The sequence below is a fragment of the Drosophila teissieri genome, chromosome 3R (assembly GCF_016746235.2).
Source record: "Drosophila teissieri strain GT53w chromosome 3R, Prin_Dtei_1.1, whole genome shotgun sequence".
NCBI lineage: Eukaryota > Metazoa > Arthropoda > Insecta > Diptera > Drosophilidae > Drosophila > Drosophila teissieri.
In genome coordinates, this window is record NC_053032.1 from 4,757,900 (window position 1) to 4,770,284 (window position 12,385).

Here is a 12,385-nt window from a genome sequence, read left to right on the forward strand (position 1 = left end):
TAAACTTTTTTAATGATAGATTTAATGAAAAAAATATATTTTCCTTTTTATGATCTTTATTTGAATAAGTTTCACCAGAGGTCAGTTAAGAACTAATTTACAAATGTATTCCTTCGGCCCAGCAAACCTATTACAGAGGATTAACATAAGCCTTTTAAGTTCTACTTAGCTTTATATGTCAAGCTTAACAGATCATTAAGCTCGTTACCGTTAGGCGGTTCGTATCTTGGGAGAATGTTATTTATGAGGCTTTTGGAGAGTGAAGCTTTCCAAAAGATCGGCTTTAGCTTTTTTATATGAAGAGTGAATATGTCGTATGAAGAAATGAATATGTCACTATATAGACGTTTTTAATTTAAAATATTTGGTTTTAAGAGGGGGGCAAACCAGCCACTGTAACGCCCACAAACCGCCAAAAACTATCAGAGTTGAAATTTCTTCTTCGCACTTCCACCAGCAGAGTAACGGGTATTAGATAGTCGGGGAACTTGACTATAGCGTTCTCTCTTTTTATACCCGTTACTCGTAGAGTAAAAGGGTATACTAAATTCGTTGAAAAGTATGTAACAGGCAGAAGGAAGCGTTTCCGACCATATAAAGTATATATATTCTTGATCAGGATCAGTAGCCGAGTCGATCTGGCCATGTCCGTCTGTCCGTCTAGAAAGTTGAGATTAAACATACGGACTCCAGAGACATAGACGCAGCGCAAGTTTTTTGATTCATGTTGCCACGCCCACTCTAACGCACACAAACCGCATAAAACTGCCACGCCCACTCTAACGTCCACAAACCGCATAAAACTGCCACGCCCACACTTTTCAAAAATGTTTTGATATTTTTTCATTTTTGTATTAGACTTGTAAATTTCTATCGATTTGCCAAAAAACTTTTTGCCACGCCCACTCTAACGCCCTCAAACCGAAAAAAACTGTCAGTGTTGAAGACTCGCCTTCGCAATTCCACTAGCTGAGTAACGGGTATCAGATAGTCGGGGAACTCGACTATAGCGTTCTCTCTTGTTTTTTATATCATTTTTATCTTTTAAAACAATTTGATACAATTACTTATTACTACTACTTAATAATGAACTTAGACCATAATTTTTTTTAGAACTATTTAAATTTTGTATAAAAATGCATTTCCGCCCATTATTCTTATATCCCTCGATTCGCGGTATCGATTTCACCGTGTAGGACGCCCCGCAGAGTTGGTTCCCAATGTTGGATAAGCTGCCAGTTGACTTCTGTGGGCGCCCAAAAGCTTTCCCAATTACCCAAGACGTTAATTTGGCGAACAAAGGATCTGAGCTGGGGAAATATAGTTGCTAAATATAGTTGCTCGGCAGTTAATAAACGCGCGAGGCATTTACAAGCAGCGTAATATCAAAGGCAGGGCGGCATTTGATGGGACTCCCGCTGCGCCTGCTCCTCCTCCTCCGGAAGGATCCTTCGCTCGGTCATCAGAGGCATCCTCTTATCTCGATCCTGGGGACGCTTCGTCTGGAGGTGGTAACTGCAAGAGCAGGCCTTGCTATTCTTCTTCCGGGGCTTATCTCCATTTGGGTCTTCCCCACTAGTACTTTTATTTTCCTCGACCTCGAGCAGATTTTGACCATTCTTTTTTCGATACCTCTGCGTATGGCAATCCCTACCCTTATCCTTATTAAGATGCCTCTCCTTCTGCACCACCCCATTTCTTTTTCCACATCTGTCTCTTTCAGTACCCTTTTGCTTCGCCTGTTGTGCCTCAGATCCCCTCTTCAAAACGACCCAGTCGAAGAGAAAGTCACACAACTTGTACTGGTTCCGCAAGAGCACCTTGAACAGCTGCTGTAGATACACGTAGTCCGGCTTCTCGGCGAAGTGCAGTTTCCGGCAGTACTTCAGGTACATGAAGAACTCAATGGGCAATCCGGAACAGAGTTGCTGAAGTGGGATGTTGGACTTGTACTCGGCTATCTTCTCGTACTTCTGGGCCTGCGACTGTGCCCGGATTCCCTGCCAGGGAAGACGACCCCGCTGGAAGTAGAGGAGCAAGTAGCCCACGGACTCCAGGTCATCCCGGCGACTCTGCTCCGCGTAATGGGCCCGCACACTGGCGTACCGGGCCGTACCTACTAGATCCCGGTTCTCCGTGTAGCCAATGTGCTTCTGGGAACGCAGGCTGTAGAACTTCTTGGCCAGTCCGAAGTCAATCATAAACACCTGGGTTTGGTGGCGGTTCAGGCCCATCAGGAAGTTGTCCGGCTTAATGTCTCGGTGGATGAAGCACTTGCGGTGGAGGAGCTCTACGCGGGCCAGGATCTGGTCTGCCAGCATCAGGGTGGTCTTCATGCTGAAGGAGCGTGAGCAGAGGTTCAGCAGATCCTCCAGAGTGGGCCCCAGAAGGTCCATCACCATGACATTGTACGCTCCCTCAGTAGCATAGTGCCGCACATGCGGGATTCCCAATCCGCCCTGCAGAATTCCATAGATTCTGGCCTCGCGGGGCAGCAATGGGTACTTGACCGTGGAGCTCTCAAGTTTTATGGCTACCTTCTCGTGGTACTTGAGGCTCTCGGCCTGAAAAAGTTCTCCGAAGGAACCGTTTCCAATACGCTTCAGTAAGCGGTACTTTCCAGCCACTATAATTTCCGGTAGAGATTGCTCCACCTCGGAGGAGCTCCGAGTTTCCATTAAACGACGATCTTGTCGCTGGTCATTCTCGTGAGGATGATTGGGCTGTGGGGAAAGTCGCCGTTCCTTGCGGATCTGAGGTTTGGATTGGTGAATATCGGGACGGACTTGCCAACGCCTGTCGTCCTTGGCACGTCCCTTTTCCGGTTCCGCCATGCGATTTTGAGTTTGCCAAACTTCTACGCAGGCAGAAAATAATGTTTTTGGCGATCTATTGTTGCCACCTTCGATAAGTATGATGTGGAGTATGATTGAATTTTCGGAGTTCTGCGATGATAATTCATACAACAATGACAACAGCGTTCTCTCTTGTTTTTTCTATTGTTGTATGAATTATGATCGCAGAACTCAGAAAATTCAGAACTCGACAACAGCTTCCTCTCTTCTTTTTTCTGAGTTCCCCGGCTATCTGATACCCGTTACTCAGCTAGTGGAAGTGTGGGCATGGCAGTTTTGGGCGGTTTGTGAGCATAAGAGTGGGCGTGGCAACTTGCGCTGCGTCCATGTCTCTATAGCCTGCATGCTGAATCTCAATTTTCCAGACTTTCTAGTTCCTATCTCGACGTTCATACGAACAGACGGACATGTCCAGATCGACGCGGCTATTGATCCTGATCAAGAATATATGTACTTTATATGGTCGGAAACGCTTCCTTCTGCCTGTTACTTTTCAGCGAATCTAGTATACCATTTTACTCTGCGTGAAACGGGTATAACAAGAGAGAATCAGATACCCGTTACTCAGCTAGTGGAGTTGCAAACAAGAAATTTCAACATTTTCTGGAATACCGGTAGAGACTAAGGAAAATAATAATAAAATTAAAAAAAATTAAATATTTTTCAAATTATTGGACGTTGCAGTTTTGGTTTGTTAGCGTTAGAGTGGGCGTGACAAAAAGTTGTTTGGCATATATGGTCGGAAACGCTTCCTTCTGTCTGTTACATACTTTTCAACAAATCTAGTATACCCTTTTACTGTACGAGTAACGGCTATAATTACCCCCAAAAGAAAAAAATATATTTTTTATGAATGGTTATATGAATATAAATGAATGAGAATTTTTAAAGTGGTACTCATTATTAGTTATACCCAGCATATCGAAAACATTTCACATTACGTTCAGTCTTTTCTGTCAGCTTGAGCAATTGAGCCACCCATCAATTGATATTTCGGTTTTCAGAAAGTTTCTCACCTTTCCAAATAGCTTTTATCATTTTTGTCTATTTAATAAAGTTTTGCACTTACATTCAATTTAACCATTGCATTACCATGTTCAAAGTTATATGCCTACATGGCCGTCAAATCGATTTTCTCCACATATGTACCTTCTTTTGTGGTGACTTATCCCACGAAAGTGGTTAAATTTAGCAAATTCATTACGTAACTTGGCTAGCTCTATCATCTTCACATCCACCTTATATTAGTCACTCAATTTCTAGACTATACAGTTTAAAGTTCGACCCGGAATAGCTGCCATGGCTTTTAATCGCATGCTATTTCGTTCCCAGCTTTATCCTTTATCGTAGCTCTTGTTGGCAAAGCCACATTTTGCCGATACGAGATTGTTTCACTTATGGACAAGCCGATTATACATATTCATAATTAAATAGGCTGTGCCCAGATCGTGCTAGATGCAATTCTAAAATGTTTAGAAGTCGGAATATGATATGCAAAATAAGTTTATTTGTACTGAACGTAATTAGACCAGATTCAGCTGAAAATTGACATCATTATACCCGTTACTCGTAGAGTTAAAGGGTATACTAGATTCGTTGAAAAGTATGTAACAGGCAGAAGGAAGCGTTTCCGACCATATAAAGTATATATATTCTTGATCAGGATCAATAGCCGAGTCGATCTGGCCATGTCCGTCTGTCCGTCCGTCTGTCCGTCTGTCTGTCCGTCCGTATGAACGTCGAGATCTCAAGAACTACAAAAGGTAGAAAGTTGAGACTAAGCATACAGACTCCAGAGACATAGACGCAGCGCAAGTTTGTCGATTCATGCCACGCCCACTCTAACGCCCACAAACCGCCCAAAACTGCCACGCCCACACTTTTAAAAAATGTTTCGATATTTTTTAATTTTTGTATTAGTCTTATAAATTTCTATCGATTTGCCAAAAAACTTTTTGCCACGCCCACTCTAACGCCGACAAACCGCACAAATCTGCCACGCCCACACTTTTGAAAAACGTTTTGATATTTTTTCATTTTTGTATTAGTCTTCTAAATTTCTATCGATTTGCTAAAAAACTTTTTGCCACGCCCACTCTAACGCCCACAAACCGCCAAAAACTGGCAGTGCTGAAGACTCTCCTTCGCACTTCCACTAGCTGTGTAACGGGTATCAGATAGTCGGGGAACTCGACTATAGCGTTCTCTCTTGTTTTAATTTAATTCCTATGCATATGGTAACTTCCAATAACTTTATTCGCTAGGTGGAGCACAAGTGTTTCCTTTAGCTGATGGTCAATGCAGTGTTTTAATATCCGCATATTACCTGGATAGTGTTATCCTGTTATCCAGGTACCTAGAGTAGATGAAATAACAAATAAAGACACAAATAATAATCAGTGAACAGTTGCACGGTTTTTGCCAACGTTCTTTTGGGGCTTAAAGCAGTGCGAATCCCGACAACTAATTGCGTGGATTCATCCATAATCCCTTATTTATACAAGGCGAACGAGGGGATGGAATATTGCTCGCAAAGCCGAGTAAGTCCGGACTATATGCGATGGGCATCCCATCCTCGCGGAGCAGTTACAGTTAACCAGTTGGCAAGAGGCTCTAGGACAAAGAAGTGGCATTTATTTAAAGCTTATGTCGCACTAATTTTAATTAAAACACTATTTCAGCAGCTAGCAGCAATAAAACTCTGTGGTAAACTATACAATCCACACCACTTCACTTCACCCTTTCCCCCATTCATCATGAAGCTGGGAATGAATAGACATTTAAAGTGACTGCGCACTTTTTGCTATTTATCACATCTTGTTGTTAAATCAATGTCTCGTTGCCCCATCAATGTCTCGTTGCCCCATCAATGTCTCGTTTTTCTGGTCAAAACATAGGTTCTTTCAAAACGTATCCCTACCTTGGCCACGCCCCCACAATCCTTTTTGATGGCTTGTCAGATGTTATGGCCAAATTGTCTGCACATGTTTTGCAAATTCCTCAGTTTTCCCTTTCTTGTTGTCAAATTTTCAGCTGCGTTCAGTTCAAGCCTTAAAACTTTTCGGAAAGCTTAATCATTTACATACATGCTCGATTGCCGCCCAGCTAAAACTTGTGGTTCGACTGTTGTCTTGATTTATGTACATACGCGTAGACGTCATTTTAAATGTTTTGTCTAGTTTCTAGATCGATTCGTCAACAAGGAACGTTGTCCGCGATCCCCAATTAATATATAAATATCTAAAATAATAATAATTTATTTTCTTGGCGTAGACTTAGGGCATTCGGAAGCCACATTTTGTATCCTTAACTATGTAAAATAATGTTGGTCTCTCTTCCTATATTCAATATAAAGTGTTAAATGAACGGCTTACTTTTTACTTTTAGCGCTTACTTGCTCTCGCTTGCAATGCAAATTAGTTCAATATGACTTGCTTGGCGCCACTTACTCATCTCATCCTAAATTGTCTTAATGGAAATTATAATCATGGTGACAATTCGTCAATGCCACGACCACGACCACTTCGATGGACGTTCGCCTGATTATCAAAAGTGGTGACAATTTCGCCGACATTGTTGCAAGCAAGTTCCAGCCGGAATTCAAAGGAGCGAAAATTCTTGCACAAGAACTCATTAAAAGCGACAGAGAGATGAACAGGAATTGTAAGGAGGAGCCCTCCTTTGAAATTTATACACATACATCAAACACATGACAAAGGCAAACGAAGTGATGCCAAATTTTAAGGATTCACTTTTTTCCACCTCTCTGCAGCCGCAGAATAAAAATATAGATGCCAAATTATAGATTAAACAATGACGCGTTTCCGATAGCCGCCTACCCCCAACATTAAAGCTTAAATACATATTCAATTTGTTGGCCGCCTTCGGGACACGTACATACAACATTAACATAATTTCGACGCGTTTCGGCAATTTGAACACGTTCAACAACCGCATCCAAGCGTTCTTCAGCCTCTAGCCTCATCCTCCCACCCATTTCTCAACCCGAAAGCCATAGCATCCTATTTTTTGCTATTTTTAAATTCCAGGGGCGTAACTAGAATTTAATTTCTCAACTGCCTAGTCGTGGCTTTGCGATGCCTCGGCCTTTTGGTGGAGCACGTACACTCGCTTGTTCCCCAAGTTCTGTGGAAGGAGTAGCCGGAATGGGATGAGATGTAATGGCAGTGGGGGTCCTTTAAGTTAAACACATCTCAGAACGTAGCTAAGCCCAAAAACAGATATTTATCGCATCGGGGTATCGTCGGTTCGATATCCCTTTATTAAATGTCCAAGTGCCACCATTAATAATGCAAGACGGAGGGATTTTATTAAAATTATTTTAAAATTATTTTATTAATCGTTTAACCTATGATAATCAGATTTTACAGGAAAGTGATTGCTTAATGCTAGTGCCAATATAATTTTTTTCCTGGCACATATTTGTATATACTTACTTGGTTCGAAAGTGTTCAGATTTTCATACATCCTGGCTTATCAAAGAATTTTACTTTCTTCTGGCTACTTTTAACTTAAATGTCTATCCGGCCTTCTCCTGCTTGCTACTTTTATGTCAACCAGGTCAAAACATGACCCCAGCCATTCTCGAGGGCATCTTTTCCCAGCTGCCCCAAACTCCTCCTCGAAGCAAAAACGGTTTAAATTTGGTGCTTTTCTTTATGATTTTTCCAGACTCGCTGTGATGTGTCCCGCTTTTTTTATCTCAGCTGCTGTGAAAATCCGATGAAATATCTACTTAGGCACAAGCACGCATGTGTGTGTTTAAGGACATTGGGCGTGTTTGTGTATGGGCGTTGTTTGCATTGGCATGTGTGACTTGGCATCAACTCGTGCGCAAAACAGTTTAAGAAAATTTCTTCTGCCTCGCATTTTAATGATTTAATTTTGCATAAGCTTATATCGTCGCATATCAGGACAAGGATGTGCTTCAGGATATCGGGTTGCCTCGGCTTTTCCCGATTGAGTGACACGTCATTTGATGACATTAGCCAAAGCCTGCTTGAGTCTAACCGACATGGGTTAGGCTAATCTGGAGGAATATATGTCAGTCTGAGTCCTGGTACTGGCCCAATTAGGTCTTTGCAACGGCCAAATCAGGTTACACTTTCCTACTATGCACCAAAGTTCGCCATTCTGGTGTACACAACAAACAATCTTCAAGTGTTGGTATAGTTTGGCGCAAACTTTGAAAGCAGTTCATAACTTCGTTTACCGCTACAATTTATCAAAGGATATGCGTAATTTCCGACTCAAGTGACAGCTGCCGTGTTCCTGCTAATGATGTCCTCCATGTCAACTCTACGTTTTGGATTGCTTCCTGTCGTCTCCCATTTTGCGGCCGGACACAAAAGTTCAGCCACCCACGACCCACAATTCGCACCTTCCGTTGACTTTGGCACGCAACCGAAATGAATCCGGCTCATCAACGTGGAAATTCTCTGCTGATTTCTACCGACCCCACACTTCTGAATCACCTCTCCCTTTCACCTGAAACCTTTCCATTGATTTTTCCGGTGCGTGTCCAAGGCGAGAATTGGGCCTTTTATTTGTGTCTCACGTCCACACGTGCCCACTTGTCAACACACTTTGCGACCATCCAAAGTTAGGGGTCCCCGTATTTGTTCCCTGGTTTTATGATCACAAATGTTCCTGCATCCTTATGGTTACTCCATCATGAACTGCCACCGTGTCGTTTGAAAGATCGTATCTGCTGGGATGGGATAATAATACTCAGTTTCTAGGGTAAAGTCGCGTAACAAACTCATATGTACTTAATTGGATCATAGAAGTAATTATTTGCTTAATTACGATGTTCATATGATGATGTGGAGTAGGAGATTGGCCAAATTTAATGTACAGTAATATATTTCACTTCATTTCAATTCTTGATATTTCAAAGTACCACTTATACATTTTAACACCCTTTTATGAAGATCAAACGAAAGTATCCTCCCTTAAGCTACCTAAGCTAAAAAAGGAAACTCATATTTAAACGAAGAGTAATAAGAGGAGCTATTTTTCGAAGCCGCACCTTAAGATGCCGGATCGGAATGCTTCCACTCAAAATCCTCGCCATCGCCTCTTCACGGTAAACTCGTGCGGTTAAAGCTGCTTCCTTCCACTCAATTATATAAAGCTGCAGTTGGCGAGGTGGAGGTTCAATAAAACACGGAAAACTCTTGAAATATTGATAAAGTTTTGCCCGCACCAAGATCAAGTGGAGGAGTGAAGGTGGTAAAGTAAACCAAATACGAATCCATTTGGCGGTGCACTTCGAACGGAAGTTAAGTCCGAATCGGACAGTGCTCAGATCCCTCAACCAGCCAACTGAAAGCTACCCGAAATGAGGCAAGGAAGTGGGATGAATCCGAGAAGAGCTTAAGATGGGTGTGTCAATGTGGGGTGGAGGTGGATACTTCTTCACTGCGGTAAGCCCTGCCAAGCACTTGCATATTTGCTGAACACTCAAAACGCGCTCTTACGGCTCTTACGGCGACAGGAGCCACCTCACAAGGACGCCAGGATAAATGTATGCAAAGGCAGCCAAACGGCGGAAAACTTTAGCTGCCACACAGCCAAACTAAATGGCATATATGGAGATTTGAATGCGAAGAGCTCTTATTACACGCACAGCCGAAATCAGCAAAATCCAAACACATTGACACTGCATGAGTGTTTAACTAAGGTAACGACGAATCCGAATTCAGAATGAGAAACAGAAAAGGCACACCAGGTTTACGTCATTAATGACAATGAGCAAGAAATCAGGGAAAAAGGTCAGGTCTCTCAGCCACCTGCTATTCAAAGACACTTGAGTAGTTAATGTTTAGTAGGAACTTACACACTGATTACAAAAAAGATAAAAAAATAAAAAAGAATTGGACCGCAAATGTTTTACGATCTGGTTATGCTTTGATTTGCTAATCCTGCATCCTTAAAAACACCGTCCTCCTAAACTCATGTCTCATGGAGAACATCCTTATAAACATCCAGATGAGTTTTACTGGATGGAAAATAAGCCAGTAAATAATTGGTGTTATCATAGAAGAAGAAGTGGTCAAACAAGCTATCCTACCAACTACCTAAGCTGTAAGAAACGCAAGGAAACTTACATTTACAATGAACCCATATCCACGCAATACAATTCATTAATAACACTCACTCACTAATTATCTGAGATCCGGGGCTTGCCCATCAAACACACTCCCTGATTACCAAACCAAACAGCAATCGCAGCGACATCAACAAAAATTGTAAAACGAAGATTCTTTTTGTAAAATAAATCTTAGTATAGAATGAATCTTTTTGATACACAGCACATAGCACATACACAAGCACATAGATCTAGTAACACATATATGAACAATCTCTTAATAAACCATATGATTCAAAATGTCCAGGATATTAAAAAATAGATCATTTACTAAATTTTCGTTAAAATATTCGTATTTATATATTAATGTGGGTATTTGGTAAATTTTAAATATACGTTAAGGTACATAAGGTTACTATTTTGTTTAATTACATTTAAAAATAGTTTTCCTAACCATTAGATCGAAGGAGTATTTTTGACCTCAACTGAATAAAACCGAAAAGACAAAAACCTTTCCTAGCTCAAAACAGTGGATACCTTAAAAAATCATATGCAGACTATATCAATCTGTAGATTATGATTTATCCGATTTATATGGAGCTATCCTTTTTAGTTTCAGCCTTATTGTTGTACGACACGATCTCATTAGAATTCGCGTCGGGAAACCCCTGTTAACCCATGTGGACACACTTAACAAAAGAGAAATCCGAGTCCAGAGGCGCAATGAACTTCCGCTGCGCTGTGCGCTGTTGGCGTTGGTGGTGATGGCGCTGCCATCGTTTCCGGTGCGCTAGCTTAGATGATGTCCCAGCTAAGCAGTCGGCACAGCGCGTGACGGTGGACCAAGGATGCGGATGGGGACGAGGATGGAACCTATGTATATGCTGAGTCTCCGAGCATAGATTCCTTGGCACCCGCTATTGCAGATCCACGGGCGATGGTTTTTATTAGGCGCATATAATCATAAGAAAATTAGCCAGTATGAAATACGCACTTAAACTTGCGTTTAGCTGGCAGGATGGAACGTGCGATAGGAGGGCTGTACTTAAAATGTAAATAACATAAAGTACCTTAGTGCCTTTCCAGGGACTCGAGTCATCGCTTTGGACCCATCCTCTTCGTCCTTTCCAGGAAATGTACTTAAACGTTTCGATTTAACGCCCTGTTTTGCTTTATTCTCATCATAATTTGAAATATTTTCGGAGCTTAGGGCGCAAATTGCGCTCTTTAGCTAGTTTTGAATGGATTAGTTATCCAATGGCAGGAGCGAAGCCAGAGCTTGTGATTAAAAACGGTCTGGAAATCCGTCAGGATGGCAGACTATAGCCTCATTTGGAGGTACAGCCTACGCTTTATTTGAAACAATGAAAAGCTTAGAAATTTTAAATAGAAGGAAGCCCATAAAGTGCTGATACTAAGCCTTACAAATTGTAGTAGGCAAACCTTGATTTGACATAATATCCGACATTGAGCTTTCTCTCGCATTTTTGTCAGCCGAAATGAATGAAAATGTTTCCAGTTCTTGGCACAGTTCGCGAACACACACATCAAATTCAATATCCGCCTAGAGCTGTCATTCGCTACCTGAATTTCATTTCCGACTGTCGAGAAGACACATCCTAAAAAGCAGATTTACGCGTGCTTAGTGGCCCATTTTCTGCAAGTTCAGTTCTTTGGTCGCCGAATGCTGCAGGAGGAGTTTGAGGAGTTCCTTTTCTGGTCCATCTGGCCTTACTTTTATTATTCGTTTTACCCAACTGGGGGACTCGCTAAAAAGCTGTGATTAGAAGGCCGTTATTAAATTGGCTAGAATTTGTAATTGATTGTCTGCCGTTAACGCTTGATTCAGTGCATATAAGGGGGAAACAGCAAGGCTGGTCGAGAAACCGCTGTAGCAAGTAGCTCTGCAAACAATAAATAAACCTATAACATTTTAGTGGCACGTCGCATAAAAAGCTAAAAGCACAAAAGACGGGCTGTGGCTTAAAACAAAAGATGGGGAGAACTCCATCAAATGCTCGGAAATCGAACTCGGACTCTTACTCGGAAAAGTGGGAAAACTCTGGGCGAACAGGTTGCGAGGAGAATCAGATGAAATTTTCGAGTGGAGAGGAGGGCTATAAGCATTACATTACACACAGCTCAAATATATAAACAAAAAACTGGACTACAATTGTCTGGTATAGCAACTGCGGCTGAGGAAGAGCATAGGGATAAGGATGTGGCCGGAGCCTTGGAATATTGCCAAAAGTGGAAAGTTTTCAATTGCCAGGATTTTTGTCTCCGGGCCACACCACGCCCACTCACCTCGGCCTACACATCGACATCCACCTCAGCCCTAGACACTTGTACTTTACGTACTTCGACTCTCGCCGAGAGCGTATCAATCAACTGGGCCACGGGGCGTATAAATTGG

The 12,385-nt window shown here is 42.0% G+C and overlaps 1 protein-coding gene across 1 annotated transcript; it reads right to left on the minus strand.

Annotated features, from left to right (window-relative positions):
• Positions 1-1,019: 1,019 nt before the first annotated feature.
• On the minus strand, positions 1,020-2,935 carry LOC122620411 (casein kinase I). Its single transcript, XM_043797852.1, has 2 exons — positions 1,373-2,935; positions 1,020-1,310 (listed from the first exon to the last, which is right to left on the minus strand). Exon 1 carries the CDS (start codon positions 2,832-2,834, stop codon positions 1,386-1,388), a length of 1,449 nt encoding a protein of 482 aa, XP_043653787.1. The 5' UTR covers positions 2,835-2,935; the 3' UTR covers positions 1,020-1,310; positions 1,373-1,385.
• Between the last annotated feature and the right edge of the window lie 9,450 nt (positions 2,936-12,385).